The 23,092-nt window shown below is 34.0% G+C and overlaps 1 protein-coding gene across 1 annotated transcript; it reads right to left on the reverse strand.

Annotated features, from left to right (window-relative positions):
* Window positions 1–534: 534 nt before the first annotated feature.
* Window positions 535–7,217, reverse strand: LOC147291857 (DEAD-box ATP-dependent RNA helicase 16-like). Its single transcript, XM_086237083.1, has 15 exons — window positions 6,923–7,217; window positions 6,647–6,805; window positions 6,453–6,542; window positions 6,180–6,308; window positions 5,423–5,523; window positions 5,124–5,238; window positions 4,485–4,616; window positions 4,093–4,158; window positions 3,769–3,945; window positions 2,419–2,514; window positions 1,734–1,868; window positions 1,545–1,627; window positions 1,210–1,247; window positions 896–1,110; window positions 535–727 (listed from the first exon to the last, which is right to left on the reverse strand). Exons 1-15 carry the CDS (start codon window positions 7,088–7,090, stop codon window positions 641–643), a joined length of 1,791 nt encoding a protein of 596 aa, XP_086093209.1. The 5' UTR covers window positions 7,091–7,217; the 3' UTR covers window positions 535–640.
* Window positions 7,218–23,092: the final 15,875 nt, after the last annotated feature.

Genomic DNA, 23,092 nt, shown 5'->3' on the forward strand with positions numbered 1-23,092 from the left:
AAGGAAAAAATTAAAATTATTTATGGTTGAGCACAATTTTGTATTTTAAAAAAAAGAGTGAGGGTAGTTTTGGCATGAAAAATTCAATTCTCATTCTCTCTTCTCTAAGGAAGAGAAGGAATTCAATTCCTTATTTCATGTGGGTCTTACACTCTTTCTCATTTCAATATGTATAAGTAAACAAAATAATCAGAATCAGAATGACTCCCACATATAAGTAAACACATAAATGAAAATCACTCTCCTCCCACATATAAGTAAACACAAATAAAAATCACTCTCATTTTTCTCATTTCGATTACGGATAAATAAACATGCCTTCAAGGTAATAATATTGTACAACTGTAAATCTGAAGTCTGAACCATGGATTAATTAGGTGTTCGCGATCATAGTCTAGCAACATAAGTATCTTATATTCATGTTCTGAATGCACAATGCTAAAGGTCCTGTCCACATACACGGATCATGTTAAGATCATTTCTGTCTCTGTTATTGTTTTGTTCCAAAGATTTTTAGTAGTTGAATAAAGGAGCTGTTTTAAAGAAACATATATTATCCCTATAAATTTGATACAAAACTGTGGGAGTTGGTTGCTAACCCCTGTTGAAACAGTACATATGGATGTAATACATAGATAAATTAAGTCCTTTTCCTTTTTTGTCTATGGTTGTCATTGCCATCTTTTCCTTCTACCTTCGTCTTGTTTCCACGAGCTTTCTTAGGTCCCTGGCATCAGATTATTACAGATCCATTAGCAACTAATTCCAGTCTCTGACCATTGGCACTTGGAGCACCAAGTGGTAGGGATGAGGCTTCATTGCACATTTCTCAGGTGAAATTGACACAAAACTTTAAAATCATCAAGAAATTAAGTACAAACAAGAAGTTAAGTACCTCGGCGGTGAAAGTCTTGAGAGGGTCCCTAGTTTTTTTGAATTTTTTCTTATATCCATTGCGGCGAGCGGGGTTGGTATTTCCCATTACAGCTCTAGCAAGCATAACAGTCTTGCTGGCTTCCTTAGTTTTTGCATCCAACAGATAATCAGGCACATCACGCAGGTGAGAAGCAGGGGGCTTCTTGCTCAGAACTTTGTCATGTTTCAACAGATCTGCTCAAGAATAATAGATCAATAATGTTCAAATCTTGTAACTTGAAGTGATACAGTACAACATAAGACTCAAAACATCCAACCAAATAAATTTGGTACCTAAGTCTCTTGGATTAACTTCAAAATGAGCCTTCAACCTAAACAAATAGAAGCAGATCATTATAAAACAAAAACGGAAAGTTCTGGTAAAGAGGTTAGAGTAGAATAAGCAAACGTTGGAAAACCAAAAACAGAAGAGAACACAAGTAGTTGTCACTCAATCAAAGTAGATCTGACTACTGTGCCTCTGTGATCCAAACAAGATAGAAAACAGGCACTAAATAGGAGAATGTAGCAACATCGATTAGTTTCAGCATGCCTTAAACCTGATTTTGCAAGAGATTTGGTGCAGACGACTCATATAGATAAAGAAAGCAAAAATAGTAGATACTCACTTTTCAGAATTGATAATTTCATTTCTCAAATCCTGAGCTCGTGATTCTCTGACAGCAATTTTTGTCACACTCTTTGCAACATCCTGTAAAAGTCACTGCTTAGCATCAGTGATCTTGAGGTGACCCATGGCACCTTCAAAATTAAAATACGAAAGGAACCATGAAAGATAAAAGAATCAGAAGAATCACCTCAGCTCTATATCGTAAAGACTCCACTGCATTCTGGGTCAGTAAAGGAAATGGAGCAATTAAGTTTGAATCATCTTTTTGATTCCCCGGAAAGGATTTTATTTCTTCAAATATTTCCATCTCATCTGGAGAAACCTTTTAGAAAAAAGCAAATATTAGAATATGAAAATGTGTCACAACTCACATGATAAGATCATCATCACAATCATCATTATCAACCCTTCTTTCTTCTATAGAGGCATAAACGATACACAAGTCTTAAGCAAGATAAAACATATAAGGATGCACACAAACCCAAAAGCAAAGAATCAAATGTAGAAAACCACATACGCACAAACACTTGTAGTGCATATATTGTTGCATCAAACACATGCACAAACAAAAAAAGTAACTGAAAAAGCCTTTTGGGTTCAGTGGAACAGCCTGGTTGCAGTTACATGTTAAGGCATGTCAGGAACCTTGAATATGTCACAGAGGATGCATTAGGTCATAGCAGGGTGGATGAGGAACTCATATTGTAGATTCCTATTTGAATTAGGCTAGAAGAGGGGGGAACGAACAAGAGGGGATAGGGGGTACATGAGCAATGTAATTATCATCGAGTAATGCCAATCATCATTCTACTGGGATGCTATTCCCTACAAAGACTTTTTAAAAAAATCTTTTAACCGTGTAGCAAACTCACAAGAGAGATAGAAGCACCAGTACTATATCCTCTTCCAGTACGTCCAATACGATGAACATATCCTTCAGCACTTTGAGGCATATCAAAATTTATAACCTGCAAAAGGAATAAAAGCGAAGATAATGTTAATGGGATACTAGCTGAGCATGGTATATCACAAGGTATTATTTGAGAGACAAGAAATAGAGCAACACATTAATAATACGAAAGCAATCAAATTAACATTAAAGGTGACAAAGCAGGCCACCAAAAACAACCAAATAAAATACCAGCAACTCAAGGTACAACCATCAGCTCCTGAAAAAGCAGCAACCCAATCAACATGATTAAAGAAAAACAGTATATCTCAGTCAACCAAAAAAAAGGTATATCTTAAAGATCCTTCTATTCTTCTGCATCCCAATAACCCAAACTTTCGCCAATAAAATACAAATCCATAAAACAGAAACCGTTTTCTATCCAACAAGAGTACACTTTTCTCAATGAACGATGAAACACGTAAAGACAAAACCCAATTCAGCCTGCTTCCCTAAACAACTTGTGCCATAAGCGCATGACAATATAACAGTGAAGAAAACGATGGTCAAAACTTTCAGCCTCCTTTTTGCACATCATACATTGATAGGGTGACACATAAACATTAGCCTTGATTTTTGAATCTGATCACAAGTATTAATCCTTCCATGACCAATAGTCCAAGCAAGAACTTGTACCTTGCAATGCACTTTAGCCTTCCAAATCATCGAGGTTTGAAAATAAGTAAAGATGGATTGTCAATCAATTAAGGCTTTTTTGCACTAATACACATAAACATTAGCCTTGATTTTTGAATCTGATCACAAGTATTAATCCTTCCATGAGCAATAGTCCAAGCAAGAACTTGTACCTTGCAATGCACTTTAGCCTCCCAAATTATCAAGGTTTGAAAATACGTAAAGATGGATTGTCAATCAATTAAGGCTTTTTTGCGATACCACCCAGAATATAGGGGCTGTGCAAGTTTACCACCCTAAAAAAATTACAATTTGCCACCCAATTTTATCTTTATATGACAATGTGGCACCCACCATCCACATTTCTGTTAAATTAGGATATTTTTTTTTCCTAACGTCTCATTTTGTACTTGAAATTTTTTTTAAAAAAATGAAATATATTTTTTTTTAAAGTAAACCCCAGAAATTACAAAGTGAATTTAATTCAACCTGAGGAAAGCATCGGGTATATTGCTTTTTCAGTTCAAATAAATCATCTAGGATGAATATATGATATCAAAGAAGCTACCCCAGTCAAAATTGAATTTAAAAAATGAAAGCCAGCAAAACCATACCATAAAGAATAGTAATGACATACCGTGTGTACATTTTTGAAGTCAATTCCCCGCACCACACCAAATTCAGAGTCAGTTTTGTGCTTAGCATGCTTTCTAGACTTTTTTTGTTCAACACTACTCTCCCCGATGTCTTCACTCTCTTTTGTTTTGCTGATATCAGCTGCAATCAAATAATCAAAAAGCCCAGCATTGAATTCCTGTTGATAAACCAAGGTGGTGAGAACTGAGAATATTGTGAAATATCCTTATCAAAATGGTAGACTGGCAACAACTCTAACCAGTAACATAAGTAAATATAAGCCATGACAAGATAGCAATATCAAAATATTAAAATACAGACAAACCTCAAGAATATGCAGGCGAGAATTTTGTGGCAACTCGGCATTTAAAACAGCAGATCTGATTCCAAACTGCAAAAACAGATAACAATAAAGAAATAAATACAGAAATAAAATATGACTATGAGGCATAAATCAATTCTCTCCTCCTTCCCTCACCAGTTAGGCGAAAAAGAGAGAGAAGATACAGAAAAACATACACTCTCCCTTACTCTCTCCCTCTCTACTCACACACACACACACACTATCTCTCTCTACTCATTGTCTCTCTCTATTTCTCTCTCTACTCACTCTGCTTTCAGTTGATGCTATCCAATGAAATACTAAAACAAGGGAGGGGAGATATCAATTTCTGCAAAAAAAGAAAAAGTCCTGCACGGATGAAGAAATCTATATACCTTTTCCAAATATAGTTTTAATCTGAATCCCATGTCAATTGTATTAGTAAATATCAGAACTTTTTTCTGAACCAACCCCAACTTTAAGAGGGAGAGGATGTAGAGTAACTTGTCACGGGCACTGCATGATATCTGAAAAATAAAAAGAAAAACATAAGTCGATAGCCATATGACAATCTCAGTTCAACCAGAAGTCGATGGGCACAAATAAAACCAGATACATGAAACATTAAAGAACACATGGAAATCCAAAGAGATCATTGGTACCAAAAGAGAGATAAATCATAAATGGAGGGGGGGATAAATAAAATTAAAAAAGAACTAAGTATTAAAATGAAGTCAGACTTGCCTAAAAGAATATAGGTTTTTAGGAACACAAAATATTTTATACAAGAAAAAGCTAAATGGCCATGGCATCACATGCTTCAGAGATGAGGCAGTAAATTATGCTATTAAAAAAAAAGGGCAACTCATTTTTTTCATAAGAAAAAAAACAACTGATTAATTGTGGCTAACAGAAAGGTTCCCTTCAAAGTCATGTTAAATGTGTTATAAACTGTACAACAGTTTTGGCAAAGATGTCGAAACAACCCATGTTGCGGTTATGCCATTTCCTATTAAGGGCATAACAATTCTTACCCAAAACTGCTGAACATTTTTTGGGATAAAATCGTCCTTGATATCTCCCACTTCTGGCAAAGTCAAAATGTAGGAATTATGTAGAATCAGCTTCTTCAGTTTCTCAACATCATCACTGCCAAGTATCATAAGATGCTAGGTATCAATAAGAGATAATAAAGTAAAACCCAAAAGTGAAACAATGAAAACAGCCACCCTTGAGCCATCAAGAGATTATTATGGCACAAAATACATCACCCTTGACATCATAACTCCTAATTATCAACAAAACAAGTGCATATATTATGTAAATACCAAACCTTGCAGTGGCAGACATAAGAAGACATTGACAACGTTTAGGAATGTGAGGTGTAAATGCCTTTATATCTGCCTCATATCCATATGACAACAGAAGATCTGCCTGAAACAAAATATAGTTAAATTATCTCTCAACGGGATGAAACTAAGTAATCAGTCTTCAAAACTTGACTATGGGAAAGAAATGAATATCATAATAGAATAAATTGCCTAACAACCATAAATTAGTGGTGAAATTATAAACTCAAAGCATGTATGATTTACAGAACCACATAATACAACAGAAGATCTGACTGAAACAAAATATAGTTCAATGATCTTCTAACGGAATAATACTAAATAATCATTCAAGTATTTTAATGATTTCTCAACGGGATAATACTAAGTAATCATTCTTCAAAACCTGACAATGGGAAAAAGTGAATATCATAATAGAGTATATTTCCTAACAACCATATTTTATATTAGTTGTGACATTATAAATTCAAAGCAACTATGATTTCTAACACCCCGTGATACAACAATATAATGTACGTTTCAATTCACAATTACAACTTTATACAAACAAATTTACTATATTTCTCAAAATTAATTGAGGTGCAAATAGTCTTTCAAGGTGAAAAAATAAATAGCAGGGCTGCAGGTAATGAATAAATCTGCCATCAAACTCAACTAAAACTAACAAATATGTTTGTGTGTGTGGGTGTGTGGGTGTGTGGGTGTGTGGGTGTGTGGGTGTGTGTGTAACTGGGTCCTCACCTCATCAAGAACAAGAATTTCTAATGAATCATCAATGGATGTTGATTGAAGAACACCATCAGCCAAGCATTTCTTTATGCAAGCTGGGGTCGAAACCAGAATCTCAGGTATGCTCGCCAAAGCTGTCCGCTGGAAGCAAAATAGTGAATAAGATAAAGTTAGCAAAATGGTTAGAATCACTTGGCCTAAAAATACAAAACAAAATCTATATGTGCTTGTGTGCGCCTGTGTACATGTACATTTCATAGAATTGGAAAAATGAGTTGAACAAACCCAATGAGAAGCAGGCATGCTGCTTGTCAACTGTACAACTTTCAATGGAACTCTACACAAGTCAATCAACGACGAAACCTCTTCATAAATCTACATATGTGCCATAAACATTCATATTCAGTAACCGAGCATATCAAGTAATACAAAAATGGAATATAGAATTCGAACCGGGAATTTTTAAGAAATGTATAAACCTGCTCAGAGAGTTCCCGAGTAGGGACGAGAATGATCGCACTCGGAGCAAGCTTCATCTGTGATTCTGAAGCAGAAAACAGCTTCTGAAGCAACGGCAGGAGGTAGGCAAATGTTTTTCCAGAACCAGTCTTTGCCCTAGCGACCACATCCTTACCTTGCTGGAAAACAATCAATTAAAGCAATTTTCAACATTAAAGATTGATTTTCATTTCCTGCATTTTCTGGGAAGCCAAACAGGAAATAAAATGAACTTAATTTAGAAAAAGAAAACTGACAAGGATGAGAGGAATAGCGACTCGCTGAATGGGCGTGGGCTTCTGAATTTTCTTCTTGTTTAGGGCACGAATAAGACGACCGTCCAATCCGAGATTTTCGAATGTCTGGTCCTCTTCGTCTTCGTTTTCAATCTCCTTTCGTGGTGGCTTTTCCATAGTTTCAGCCATTTGAGTCTGTAGCCTTCGAACTTGGAGGAAGTTAGGGTTTAGGGTTTAGGGTTTGGTTTTTTGTTTTTAATTTGCTTTGTAGAAATTGAGAGAAGAGAAGAAAGAGAGAGATGGCTGAAGGTGAAGGGTGCGGCAAAACTAAACAACCAAATGACAGGGTTTTGGTAGATATTTAACGAGTGTTTATATTCTTACTTTTTAATGAATATATTAATGACAAGTTATATTCTCTTGTCAAATGACTATATGAATGACTTAATTAAAAAGAAAAAGAAAGTAGTCTTACTTAAGGAGTAAAATTTTGGATTTTTCATAAATTTCGACGAAAATTTCTATTGAAATTTTGATAAATTTTAAATTTTGATAAAAATTAAACAGAAACGATGGAAATTGTATCAAAATACGAAAATTTTGAATAAAACTTAACTATATGTTTATTTAATATACTATTTACAACATTAATAAAATAACATTGAAGAAATCAAATTATATAGTCGGTTTCATGTAATATAAAATGATCATAATGCGCGCTGAAAGTAAATACTATTTAATAAAATTAGTATAATGAATAAATGAAATTAGTACATTCTTTATACTCTATAATCTATACACTAAACCCTAATACTAAACTATATATACTCTATATACCATAATACTCGTTATATTGTAGAATCTATACAATAAACCCTATATACTCTATATTCTTTAAGATATATATATATATAGTATAAGATATTAGGGTTTAGGCCTTTAGACTATTTTTAATTATTTTATCAGTAGTGCTAGATATACCACATTTTTATACCATAATTTCATACCACCTTATGTGGCAACTTACATGGCATTCATACATTGGATACTAAAAAATAAAATAAAAAACCTAAAAAGAAAAATAAAAACTCCGTCCAATAAAGTAATGACACGTAAGATGGTATAAAAATGTGGTATAAGAATGTGGTAAGTATAGCATTATTCTTATTTTATATATAGAAATGTATTATGGTTTAGGGTTTAAAAATAACTAAACGAAACCCCAAACGAACCAAACCCCAAACCTTTTTTTTATATTTCCAATTGTCCAAAGGCCCCAAACCCTAATCAACCCTAAACCTTTTTTTTTTCTTTTCTTTCCTTCCTTTTCTTCCCATGATTCTCTCTTATTCCCTTTCATTTCTCTCTCTCCCAGTCAGTCCCAGCCATTGTGTCGCATATGCATATATGATATATGATATATCTCTTTCTCTTCTCTCTCCCTCCCCTATCTCTTCTCTCCCTTCTCTCCCTTCTCTCTCCTCCCTCCTCAATCAGGCCGGTGGCTGGGTTTGTAACCACTAGCAAGGAAAATGTAAAAGACAGATCGACAGAAATGGCTGGGTTCTCTTCGCAAAATTTTGCCAAATCGAAATTTCGTGAAATTCGATAATTTCGGCGAAATAATATCGAAAAATTCATGAACTAGTGTTAAAATTTTCATACCCCAAAAAAACGAAATTTTCGACGAAATTTCGCCAAAAGTTTTGAAATTTAACTCCTTGGTCCTACTCTACCCACCCACTCCCAACTCACTCACCTCCCTACAGCTATTTAAACTCCACAAACTCTAAAAATGGTGCTCATATAGTCATATCTATTTTTCATATTCTTAATTCCTTTATTAATATTGTTTTGGCTTATTCGCGCCAATGCTCCCCTGAAAGTAACTTTAATTTTCACTTTGCCTCCTAAAACTTCTTTCATCCTACTTTGCTCCTCGAACTTCTCAAATTATTGCAAAATTTCTGATTTTGTCAACTCCATTAGTCCAATCGTTAGAAATGCTGATGTGGCACCTACGTGTCCAATGACCAAGACTGACAACCTGCCATGTGGACAAAAAATTATTATAAAACTATAATATATGAAAAAAGTTCAAATAAATTAGTATTTGAATTAAGAAAATAAAAAAAAGAAAAAAAAATATCAACCCCACCATTCCCTCTCCAGCCCACCTGAACCCCGACCCACCCCACCCCACCCCACCACCCTTCCCACCTTTCCTCACCACTAGCAGCCAACGACTTCTCTCTTTTTTCCCTCTCCTTCTCTATATCTTCCTCTCATTCTCTTTATTTTCCTCTCATTCTCTCTCCCCTCCCCTTCCTTCTTTCTCTCAGATCTGGGTTTTGAGGCAAACCTAATCGCCAACCCCTCACCGACGACTCCTCTTTCTGGCCAACCACCGAACCCCCACCAACCTAAACCCAGTCGTCGGCCCCCCACCCCAAACTTAGCCATCAGCCCCCCACTGGTGAGTTATCTGAAGCCCAGTGACTTTGGGTTTCGACTTAGTCTGGATCTGGGCAGAGACGACAAAGAAAGAGAGGAGGGAGAGAAAGAAAAAGAAAAAGAAAAAGGGGAAGAAAGAGAGAAAGAAGGAGAGGGAGAGATATAGAGACAGAGACAGACACAGAGATGGGTGGGGTGGGGGTCCCACTTAATGCTGACGTGGAGCTGATTTGGCACCATGTCAGTCTGATTCAGTTTTGCTTCGAGTAAGAAACCTAATTGTCATTTCCACGTAACCGCCACGTAGGCCTTTTTGACGGACACATAGACAGACTTGATAGAATATAGTATTTTGTAAAGTTCGGGGGGCAAAGTGGGAGGAAAGAAGTTTCAGGGGACAAAGTGAAAATCGAAGTTACTTTTAGGGGGCATTGGCGCAAATAAGCCTATTGTTTTTGGGTGATAGGTGTTCACTTGTTTTTCGACCAAGGATGGCCGGAAGCAACACTTTGGTCTGTTTTTGTATGAGTGCGGAGCGTTCCACCGTCAAGCCAAGTTTTGGCTCGATCGGAATGAGATATATAGTGATTGGATTGAGTTATTGCGTCTAAACGATTGATCGGCCGAGCTAGAAACCACTCTCGTCCTAGGTTCTTTTCTATCTTGGGGGCAAGGTTTTGTAACAAACAATCAAAGAAGATGGATCGAATTGAGAATGTAAAGAAGGCTTTTAAATAAATTGCAAGGAAAGTAAAGAGCATCAAATAAAAGAGAATTGAAGAACAATAACATAAATCAAAGGAACTTGAAAGTAAAGTGTGGAAAATATAAAGGCAATTCTATTGAAATTGAATTGAAGAGCAAGAACAAAAAAACCTAAAGTACTTGAAAGTAAACAGACAAGAAAACTAAATCGATACTAAGGCCTTGCAAAGGCTTAGTAGAGCAAAAAACTAGAATAAAGACAATAGGGGACTAAATTAGGTATACATGGTGTCTGAGTGTGTTGAATGTTAAATGTACGTGTCTCTTTCCTACTCTTCTGCCACGTAGGTTTTTTTGACGAACTCATAGACAAATTTAACAGAATATGGTATTTTGTAAAGTTTGAGGGGCAAAGTGGAAGGAATGAAGTTTCAGGGGGCAAATTGAAAATCGAAGTTACTTTCAGGGGGTATTGACGCGAATAAGTTTTTAATTAATATAATTGACTATTTAGGAAGCAATTGTACATCAAACGCATTAAAAAAGAATAATTATATACATTTCAATGGGCATAAGCCCAATATTATTATCGATTTTAAGTTTTAGTGACAATGTAAAAATTAGGGTTTATGGAAGAAAAAAATTATGGAAGACGATTCGTGGTTGGGTGGAAATAATGTTTAGCGGGTGGGTATTTGAGTTGGTATACTAAAGGGTAATATAAGAATAATGAGGGGTGGAAAAAATGATTTCATATATTTTTCAAATTTATTAGGAGGTGCATAAATAAGGTGGGTGAGAAAATATAACAGATAAGTGAGAATTAATAAAGAAAATTAAGTGCACATTTCGACATAGTTTTATATAAGTCATGCTAAGAGTGATGAATTATAGACTTAGGCCCCGTTTGAGATTGCGGTGAATGATCCAAAAGCTGCTGTGGATGACAATTCTCAATCACTTACAGTAGTTTTGGTGTTTCGTAAAAAAATAAAAAACTGCTTTTCCCAACAATTCTCAACTCCCCACAGCAAAAACAGAAAGCAGATTTCTAGGTACTTTTGAAAGCTGCAATGAATCACAACAACAATGAATATTTTATTTTACCCATAATACCCTTATTGATTTCTATAATTTATATTTGTTTATTTTAAATTTAAAAATATGTCTATTGTTAGTTATATTTTATATTGTGATAATTAATTATGATATTTTATTTGTATGATTAAAATTATAATATACCTAAAAAAATTATAGGCATACTTATTTAATAATGTTGTTTTTAAAAAAATTAATGCTAATAAAAATTTGTAGCCACAAATTTAAAAATAAGTAAAAAAAAAAACATTTTTGTTTTACCAAACAAATAAGTGAAAGACACTTTCAGCATCATGTTCATTTTAGTAATTATACAAAGTCACAATCCTTTTACATTAACATTTACCAAACACTTTAATATTATTTTTTGCACTCACAGCACTTTTGAAAACATAGTTTACCAAACACTCAACTGCTTTACTTTACAGCTGACTTTACTTCACAACTGTTTTACTTCACAACTGTTTCTCCTCACAGCAATACCAAACTGGCCTTACGAAGCTGAATGATGTTACTATACCTTGAAGTTAGTTTTGATAATTAATATGGAATCTTATTACGTAGGATTTTAATCCTAGAAAAATAGTATTGGTAAAAACTAGGTTTTGCATGACTGGATTATATTTTGGGGCATAGTGAAATTTAGGATTCATGATAGGTGTGATCATTTGAGAACTCTTTGGAAGGCTAAGTGGCTGGTTAATATTTACCATGGTGAGGATGGTAGTTTTATGTATGTGTGGACTATAGACCTGGCAAAAACACACACGACCTGATAACACGACATGACACAAAAATTTACGAGTTTGGGTTCGAGATTATAGGGTCAGGTTGATATCAGTGTCACCCCTTAGTGACTCGTTAAGATAACATGTCGGGTTGGGTCAAATTGCAATTACCCGTTTCACCCATTAAGATAAGGGCATTTTAGTAATTATGTTAAGAAAACTAACTGTAAAAAATTAAAAGAGTGCCGTTATTCGGACCCAACTTTTTTATGAGTAGCCCCCAACACACTATTTACACCCACTTTAAAAAATAAAATTACAAAAATTTATTACTACACCCAACAATTTTTCCACAAATATCCTTATAAAAATTCAATATACACACCCAACACTATACCCAGTTTTCCTACTCTCTAAACCCAACAAATTTATCTTTATAGAAAATTAGGATTAAATACCAAATCTCAATAATTTTTTGGTATAGCATGAAGACCATATAATATTTCAATTGAACTACCAAATTTAAATGTAGTTTTTTAGATTAGGTCACAAATATGTTGGCCCCTTTTATTTGAACCTTTTTCATTTGACATTTTTATCTTTTAGCCCAAATATGATAAGTGTTAATTAGTTCAAATTTAGAAAATTTTGACAAAATTTATAAAATTTTGACAAAATTTGTCCTTGAGACTTTTATATTATCTTGAAAATTTCCTAATGTAGTCTCAACTTCACTTTTAGTTGTGACTGTATGACATTCACAACTTCAAATTTAGTTGTGACTGAACAACAGTCACATCTAAGTTGTGACTTAATTGAATTTTTTTTTAGATAAATTATACTACAATATAGTATAAATAGAGGTCAAAACAATACTTTTACTCAAAATAATATATAGTATAGTGGTGTGAGTTATCTCTTTCAATTTACCAAGACAATCACAGTTAAGTTGTGACTGTATTGATTTTTTTTAAAATACAATATAGTATAAATTAATGTAATATTTTGATATAATATTTTTTTTTATTTTTTTATTGTAGTGACATGTGATGTAATATTTGTAAATTCTAATACTTTTTACTTTATTAATTTATTTGACTTTTCAACTAGTACCTAATCTAAAATGCTATTTAATTTTGGTACCTAAACTAAAAAGTTATTCAAATTTAGTAGTTAAAATCAATGAACCTTTATCTTTATCTCTATCACACTTTTTACACCCAATTCTAAAAATTTATTATTATATTTATACCCAACATTTGCAAGCACACACTACCTATTTCCATTCTCTATACCCAAGACGATGACCATGACCATGACCACCACCACCCACTCCAGCAGCCCTCCACCTCTCTCTCTCTCTGACAGGACCGCCTCTGGATTTCATCCTGAAACTCGGAAAGATTCTGTGGGATCCAAAAATCAAAGAAAATCCTACCGAAAATTCTGCATCCCCTCTGAAAATTTGACTACCCCAAACCTGTCAAACATGAAATACACTTCTATATTACTTCAGCCACCCCAACCACAATTAAATAAGGTCTCAGACCCACAACAAGTAATACAAATCTAATCAGAGCATATCTAATAAACTTTACAATCATATCTCATTTTATAATTTCAAGGGAAACCTTGATCCTAATATACTAATAAGCTGAAGATGAGAAACTTGAATGCCTCGATGTGGTACGATCTGACCTCGGTGATCGCTACTACCTAGGGGGAAACGTTATAAACAAAATAAAGAAAACGTGAGATAACTCTCAGTGAGTGGACAAAATATAGAAACAAAGCATTTAAGTTATTTATCCTTTCAAATTCCTTTAAAATCAAAACTCTTCTAAAACCTCACGTCACTCTTTGAAATCCCTCAGTTTTAAAACTCTTTCAGAAACACGTTCAAAGTTGCTATCATAATTTAATAAAGAGCAAATTATACGTAAGTACCTCAATTATACACTGATTTTCAACTTATTACCCAAACTTTCAAAATATGCAAAAGAAATCCTCAATTTTCATTTCTTGTCAAATATATACCTCTGCTACATTGCTCGTCAATCAGGCCGTTAACCACCTATGTGTCACTGACATGGGCCACGCGGACAGCTACCCTGGCACAGACGTGGCTGCAAGAGGTCGGTTCCTGCCTAAAATGGCCACGTCAGCCCTGACCCTTGAAAAATGAACTACCATGTCACGACACTTGTATTGAAACATGAGTAAACAAAATAAAAAATTAATAAAATAATCAAACAAACAAATAAAAAACATAAAAACAAAAAAAATCAACATTAAAAGCACAAGAATTCAGACCCTTATCTCCTAAAAAAAGCAGGCACATTCCTATCCAGAGATTTGGAAAACCCATGACCTCTAACATCGAGATCCCTCAATCTTGAAAAGTCGAAGCCCATAAAAATCTAAGATCTAAAATCAAAACCTTATATTTCCTCAGATAGTCGCAGGAATCGCTGGCTCTCGCTCACAGACAATGAAGATTTCGTACCAATCTGAGGAAGAAGACTTCCAATCGTGCAATATGCGTTGGGTTTTTCGCTTAGTCAATGACTATGATATTCCGATATATGGTAAGCAACTCTTGCAGAGTTTCCATTTTTTGTGATTTAGAAAGGTTTTGTGAGGTTTATATATATGTATGAATGTTGTGTGTGTGGGGATGAGTGCGTGTCATGTGCTTGGGTTTGACTATTCTCATGTTAGCTTGTCTAGTAGTGTATTATATAAACAATAGACATGCAATTCTAAATTTAAGTTGTATGTCTTTTATGTGCAGATATTCATTTTCAAGGTATTAATTAAGTGACTAGCTCATACTTATAGGTCTACAAGTTATTATTGTATGATCATCCACATTAAAAGAGAATTTTCTAATAGTATCGATACTTAATGATTTTTACTATTTGAAGAAACGTATGGCCCAACTTAGATAGTGTTATATTGTTTTTGCATTGCATGTTTAATTGTTGTATTGCTATCTTTTTTTTGTACAATTTTTTTTCCTTGTTTTAGATATGCATTTTTAGGGTAAGGCTCATTATGTTCCCCCTAACTAGGTGTAACTTTTTTTTTGCTAATGAAATTCATTCATACGGCCAAGTTTCACTCATAAGCTAAGTTTAGCCCACTCTATTTTGAAATCCTGGATTTGTCCCTGCTGCTAGTGGTGGGGATGGGACAATGGGTTTTGGCTGTTTTTTTTTTTTTTTTTTTTTTCTAATTATTTTGAAAAATAAATATAAGATTTGTTTATTAACTAATCTGTCCTTTTTAGTCAATTTGTATTAGAATAAAATAGGTGATTATATTTGAATTAAAGCCTTGGGGCTACTGATATAAAGGTTGGGTCTAAATAGCGGCACTTAAATTAAAACTCTAAGTTTCTAGCAGATGATTCAAAAAAAAAAAAAGAATTGACTCTGTATTGCTTAGATAGTTAGATGCTTGTTTCTTCTTTTGTTTAATGAAATCTTATTAAAATAATTATATTTTTACTTAAAAAATATATTAGGTTTTTTTTTTTGAGTGAAACAGGTTGTGTCAGTTATACCCGATAATTTTTTGGTCGGGTTCAGTTCGAAAATTTTACCACCCGAACGTTATCGGGTCGTGTCGGGTTTGACGCAAACCAATAAACACAACCCGTTTGCCAGGTCTAGTGGACTATATTCTATACTTTCTAGAGCATAAATGTTTGAGGCTTCGTATTTTAATGGTGATGCTTTTTTAGTAGTTAAGCTTTAATCTACTTTCTTCAGGAATTTTATTGGTACTATTAGAGAATAATAGTAGATGTTAAGAAAATGATAATGATAAATTTTTGGAGATTAAAGATAAAATTTTAATTGTGAATGATAACATATGTACGTACTTTGAGGCTTTAGTTGAAAATTAAGATGAATTTCTATCATATAGAAAGTAAGATTTTTTAATCTTGAAAAATAGTATGATTGGGATTAGAAAAATGATTGGATTTACTTATAAGATGAAAAGTTCATATGAGAACTGCTTGTATCCCAAAAGTTTAGAGATTTTAAATGTATGGGTTGGAAGAATGACTAAGATAATTATCATGATTTACTAGGTGATCATACGAAACTATATATGATGTGTTGATTAAGGAATTATAATCTTTGTCAAAGGATTCTAGTTGTGTTATATTGCATGTTAACATTTAAGAATGGAGTTGATATTGAAATCATTAGACAGATCTAACAATATGATAACCTTATATAACTTCATTTGAACTTTTGAGGGAGTGAGCTATAAGCCTATAACAAGATTTAATTAGGCTTGAACAATCCAGTGTGGGATGAATGAGAAGATTTATGTTGTATAGAGTTAAATATAGGCTTATTCACGCTAATGCCCCTGAAAGTAACTTTGATTTTCAATTTGCCCCTTGAAACTTCATTCCTCTCACTTTACCCTCCGAACTTTACAAAATATCATATTCCGTCAAGTTCGTTACAAGCTCCGTCAAATAAGCTGACGTGGCAGTTTATTGCCTCTTCCACATAAGCGCCACGTAGGCTTTTTTGACGGATTCATAGACAGACTTAACAGAATATGTTATTTTGTAAAGTTTGAGGGGCAAAGTGGGAGGAATGAAGTTTCAGGAGGCAAACTGAAAATCGAAGTTACTTTCATGGGGTATTGACGCGAATAAGCCTTAAATATATACTAATCAAGGGTATAAAGACAATAATTATGAGGATTATTGAAGTGTTATTGACACTACAACAAATACCCCCATTATATATCAGTGAATAACTGATGTCTTTTCATGTTTTCGGATGATGTCTAGGCAGACGATATCTAATGTACCTACCTAAGATATCAGTTTTATACTGATATCTATAATGAGGTTAGACATCTTTTTTGTTTAAATTATGATGTCCAATGGGTCCTTTAGATATCAGTTCTTCAATTTTTTGGTGAATGAAGATTCTAAAACTGATATTAAAGATAGGAAACACATCGTTGATTACTATGGAAATAATCTAAATTTTGATTTAGACATCGGTTCTCTTATATTTATCGATATGGTAAACCCATTAAATGTATTTTTTTATGCTTTCTACATCGTATTTTATGTGATTTTTGATATGTAAACTACCTTAGATTTCATTTTATGCTCCCATAACTGATATACATGCTATGTTCCATATTAGGTTTTTTTTTCTATAAATAGATGTTTGAATGTATTTAAAACATCTGTATTTGATCTATAACTGATATAAAAGACATTGTTGGACATCAAGTTTTTTATATTTATTGATATTGTAATGTTACTTTGATATTGGTTGTTTATGGTAAATTGATGTGTAAGCTATTTTATATTTTTGTGTTTTAACATAAATTGTTATGAAATTTATACTATAATATCACTGTTATTATCCAATTTGTACTACAATCCTGATATAAAAGATATAAATTGACATTTAAGACTGAAATTGGTGCAATCTCAATCCATTTCATTACCATTAATTTCAACATCCAATACAAGTATTTCAAGACCTTCCGAAAAAGAACTCATATGTACAAATAAAGAACTCACATAGAAGGCTCTATCTTCTATACAACTTTTTATAACTAAAAGAAAACATAGAACATGTCAGACCTTTATCAGATCTAGCTGCCTCTCAACAAGTTCCTGGTCATCTGGGGTTGTAAAGCTTCCAGACCATGTAAAGATAGTTGAAACACTATGTAATATGTAAGAGTAGGAGGAATTCAAAGATGATGCAACCTGGTGGAAGGGATTAAGGAAAAAACAGTGAAATCAGAAAGGGGTGAATGTTAACAAGTAAAGTATTTCCATATACAGGACATGTATATGTGTGTGCGCGCAGACACAAAACAACACAATAGTCTACAAGTATAACATTGCAAAAAAAAAAAAAATGAAACTTACTGCTTCAACTTGTATTGCTTGCATATTATCAGGCCCCGTTGGACACGAAATAATGCAACACCATCTTCTTGATGTCTCATCTGGAACTTCTTTCTCCGCAACATAATTTTTGTATTCATCACTTAGACCACCCTGATGGTTTTCATATAGTCTATTTTTTGGTCATTTGAAAACATGCAATTATGTATAAATGTTAAATAAAGAAAGTTTGTTTCTTAATTTTTTTTTTCCAATTTTTTTATGCTATCTTAGAATCCACAAACCTTCAGAACAATTATGCTTTGGAAGATTGAATAGAACTGAATTGGTTCATTTCCTTCGTAGATACGAGCCTAGAAATTTAAAAGGAAAAATTATATCATCAGTTAGTAACAAAGTAATAAGGACAATTAATTACATCAGGGTAACTATAGCATTTACAGTCGAAGGAAACTACCTGGGCAGGCAAAAACTTCAATGACTCAACCATCTTGCTTGCTAGTGAAATAGTTGATGCTCTTTCTTCCTATTTTAAGTAGTAATTCATAGTTAGAAAGCCTTCCATCAGCTGTGCAATCTAGATGCATTTATATGAGCTCTATGCATGAACAAACGTACAACTCTCTTATCTCTTGTAAATATGTCACATTTAGCATGGAAAAATGAGGGAGGAAAAAGACTTCAGTAACTTGCTGAAAGTTATTTTAGTTGAGTTGATGTCGTATAAGCACAATGTGCATCAAGGCAATAATTTAATTAAGGTAATTTGAAACAGTTTACAGTCACATTTTCAGTACATGACCCAACACCGTACCAATCACATTTCCAGCGAATGCTAAAGATTTAAAAAGTAATCTGATTTCATGCATAGAGAGGGGGAGGGGACAAGGGAAGAGAGAGAGAGAGAGAGATCTTTAGCCATCTATGGTAGGTTTCAGGACCAATAATACATTACAAAAAATGCTAACCTCTACTTTAGCAGTAGGCTTCTCTTTTTTCTTTTTAGGAGCATTTTCATCATATGCTGTAGTCCTTTCACCAAGTAATTCATGAAATTTTGCATAAATGGATTGCTGTCACATAAAAATGCATGGCAGACACAAATGCAGTAAGAAAATTATTTAGAAATTACTTGATAAAAAAAGAAAGAGTTCAAAGGTTTGACCAAAGAAAAAAGAAAAAGAAACATGTTCAAAGATAGTAAAATAAGATCACCTTGACAATTTTTGGACCAGCCCATGGATGCCTCTTCCTAACATGTGCAAATAGATCACCCACTAGAGACAAAACAATAGAAGACGAATATATACTAACAAAATGTTAGAAGAAAGTGTTGATTACAATGGAGTGACATGAATCAGACAACACAAACATAGATTAGTACACAAGATCATAGGTAGTTCGAGAAGACTTTAGACTTTGTTGCATTGGCATATACAAGATCATATATATTGGGTACTCTTCCTCTCCCTTTCAGGGCCAAGGATAAGTATTCAAGCACATGCATGTGACATGCCCAATTTCATAGAACTTAAAAGTAATTATGATGCTTAAAGAACCATATGTGTGCCATAAAAGAATGCTTACAATTATGCTATCTACGGAAAGTTGCATTCTGGATATACATCATATATTTTTCCCCTTAACATTGAATAACTTCCGAACCTAAGTGCGAAAACGCCTATGATAGCATAAAACAATAAAGTTCACAATAGATAGAGTATATACTTGTTATGTTTGCATGTTTTTCTATGAAATCTGTTTGAATGTTTTTATATAAGACCATGACATTTTTTTTCTGTTGTGAGTATGTGTGTAATTAGTAATTCCTTAAGGGACTAACCATTCGTTCAATAGCGCTGCTCCAAAATTGCATTCTTATTTTCTTTGAAAACCTCATTAACAGTCTGTTTTATTTCTTCCTCTGAAACTTCAACACCTGTTGCAAATGTAATAAGGTACGTTATCAATGTCTATAATTATAGAAAGGAGGTAGGAAAACTAACATGATACAATCAATTTGAACTGAGGAAGTGTCAGCTTTAATAAAATCATATGCAACTATCAGCAGAATTAGTAAATGGAACCAGTAAGAACTTGCATTAAATGCCAGAAATAAAACACTACGTAACATCCTAAATGCACCCAAATCATTATTGAGCAAACATTATGTGAATTTTCATATCAGAGAGAAGTAGAATCATAATACTTGAAGATCACAAGAATATGATGTGAATACTAAATAAAGCCTTGGTTAAGAATACAAGGAAAAGAAATGCAATATTTAGGAAAGCAACAAGCAGGGGCTATTGGACTTGGAGGAGCAGCTCTCGCATTCGAATATTTTAGTAAAACTTGAACCAAAAGGATAAAGAGCATCACGATCAAACTCAAACTTACAGGTGCATGATATTAAATCTCTCACCTTGATGGTGTGGATAACGTAACAAGGGATTGCAGGAACCTTGCACTCCAGGCTACATATATATAGAGACTTATCACCATCAACCTTATCTTTCTTAATCTTCACCCACTGATCCATACTCGATCGCCCTAGACCCTCCTGTTTTATAGATCTCCGAATGATCAACATAATCTTTTCTGGAAAAATATTCTTTAAAACCAAGGATAAATTAATGTGTTTAATTAGGGTTATTCCTAAACCTAGATCGATCAAATTCCTCAAATGCCCAAAGTCTAACACCAAGGCTCTAATACCAAGTCAAAAGTCTAGGTTTAGGGTAAAAAAATGTTTATTCGATCTTCTCTACAAATACAATAAAATCTTCTCTATATAGGATAACTATATGAAACTAAATATTTACAAAAGAATAAATACAAAGAAATAAATATATTCCTAATATAGACACAACTAATGAATAACGTAACAAAGCATATTCTTGTACATGTTAATGAATACCATGAACTCAAATGACAGCTAAATTGAAATTAAATTTTTGTAAAAAAGGTACATAATACATGTCTGAAATTAGTACTATACTTTCTAAATCAACAAAAAAGAGAAACACTGACCTGGACAACAACATCTGATGAGTCTATTACTTTGTAGAGCTCACCCCAAATACCTTTACTTTGTCCCTTCTCAAACATTGTATGTCGGACAAGGTCCCTAAACCCGTCCCCTTGGCTTCCTTCTGCAGCAAACAAAAAAACATCTTCTAGCCTCCATATCATAAATCAATTTGCACCTATTATTGTACAACAACAAAAAAACCAAACAAAAATCCTATATCCAAAAAAAATCAAACCCAAAATTATAACCCTAATCAGTGTGAAAACAAAAATCCAAAATTGAAACCCCAATCAATGTGGGATATTGAAATTAAACAAAACAACTTCAAAATTAAAAAAATTTATTTAGACATTAAAGACTTTCAAGATCCTTCAGAGATAGAAAGAGAAACCTTATGTATGCTTCCCTATTGCGCATCCAACGGCAGCTGACAGAGAGAAAAGGGTGAGAGAGAGAGTGAAGGAAGGGAGAGAGAGCAGATCGGGTTGGCTTGAGAGAGACAGTAGCAGAGAGGGTTATAGAGAAGGAGAGAGCACAGACGCACGCGACCACCGACGCACACCACCACAGACGCACGCGACCATCGATCCACACCACCACAGACGCACACGACCATCGATGCCAGGTCAGCGGTAATGGCAACGTCGACTAAGTGAGGATGAGAAGAGTTAATTACACTTACACCCCCTGAGGTTTATCGTCTTTTCACATACACCCCTGGGGTTTCAATAATTACACATACACCCCCTGAGATTTTAAAACTGTTACATATAACCCCTATAGTGAGACGAAAATGATGAGAAATTATGCAAAAAAACATGCTAAAGGATTAAATAGCCTAATAAGATTATTCAAGGTATAAGGTCCAACCTGAATACAAATATTTTCTTTTTTATTTATTTATTTTTTTTCTTTTGTAGGGGGTTATATGCAACAGTTTTAAAACCTCAGGGAGTGTATGTGTAATTATTTAAACCCCAGGGGGTGTATGTGAAAAGACGATAAACCTCAGGAGGTGTAAGTGTAATTAACTCGGATGAGAATGAGAGAGGAGTTACGGGGTGAGTGTGAGAGAATGGGTCTGGGAGTGAGTGAATGGGTGAATGGGTCTGGGCGTGAGTGAATGGGTCAATGTGTCTAGTGTGAGTCAATATGTCTCTAAGTGTGAGAGGGAGTTGGTGTCTGAGTCTTGGTAAAATTTAAGTTAGGTGGAAAATTTTGTGCCTCCGTTTTTTTTTTTTTTTTTTGATAAAACAAAGATATCGGTTAAGGGTTTAGATATCAGTGAGGTCTATTAAGGTTTTTGTTGTAGTGTGATTTAGGATTGAATCTAAGGATTCTAGGTTGCTAGGTGCGAAAAGTCAAGAGGTATAAATAATTACGAAAAATGCAATTTGTTATTACTTGGAGAAATTTTATGATCATGAAGTGGGACTAAAATGGAATTTTGGGTAAGTCAACTATTTTATTTTGAGGATCATTTATTCTATTTTGGGTGACATCTGCAAGTGAAGTAGTGATCATGATCCTCTTAAGAATAATGTGTTGCTCTTAGAGAAATAATCAAGACTTAAATTATCAGTGATAACTATAGAAATTCTCAAAAGTTGATAATATTAGGGTTTTTAATTCTATTTTTGAGGATATATACATGTCAAATATTTTTTCATTATTCAAGGAATTAATATACTGTGAGACCCCATATTTTTCAAAGATTTATTTTAAATATTTTGAGAATTTATTTTAAGGATTTTGAGAATTTATTTGGAAATTAAAAAGATTTTAATTTAATTTTAATTTTTGTTTTAAATTGAGCTTGACCCAAAGTTGACTTTTAAAATTAGTGGGCTTTCGTCTTTGACTTTGGGCACGTTGGATAGGTCTCGAGTTCACGAGTTCGTAGACACGAAGCACGCGTAAATAGGAGTTACGGTTTGAGAGTTACGAGCATTTGAAGAAAAGGGTAATTTTGTAATTTGTACAAAAGGGGTTTTAAAACCCAAAAATCACTCTCTCTCTCTCTCTCTCTCTCTCTCTCTCTCTCTCTCTCTCTCTCTCTCTCTCTCTCTCTCTCTCTCTCTCTCTCTCTCGCGCCTCACCCTCGCCGCCCCTGCCACCGGCGGCGGCTGGGGTCGGGCTTTGGCTACCCGCCATCGCCACCCTCCCCTCTTCCTCCCCTTGGGCGCCGATCACCCACCTGAGCCACCATCGCGATGAATCGACGCGAAGACCAAGAGAGGCTCTCGCCGACAATCTTA

Source organism: Dryas octopetala, chromosome 3, assembly GCF_963921425.1.
Source record: "Dryas octopetala chromosome 3, drDryOcto1.1, whole genome shotgun sequence".
Lineage (NCBI taxonomy): Eukaryota > Viridiplantae > Streptophyta > Magnoliopsida > Rosales > Rosaceae > Dryas > Dryas octopetala.

Coding starts and splice junctions, on each gene's coding strand:
- LOC147291857 (XM_086237083.1), bottom strand. CDS start 7,090: ATGGCTGAAACTATGGAAAAGCCACCACGAAAGGAGATTGAAAACGAA. Junction 1,628..1,733: donor CTTTACGATATAGAGCTGAG/GTGATTCTTCTG, acceptor TGACTTTTACAG/GATGTTGCAAAGAGTGTGAC. Junction 728..895: donor TCAAGACTTTCACCGCCGAG/GTACTTAACTTC, acceptor ATCTGATGCCAG/GGACCTAAGAAAGCTCGTGG.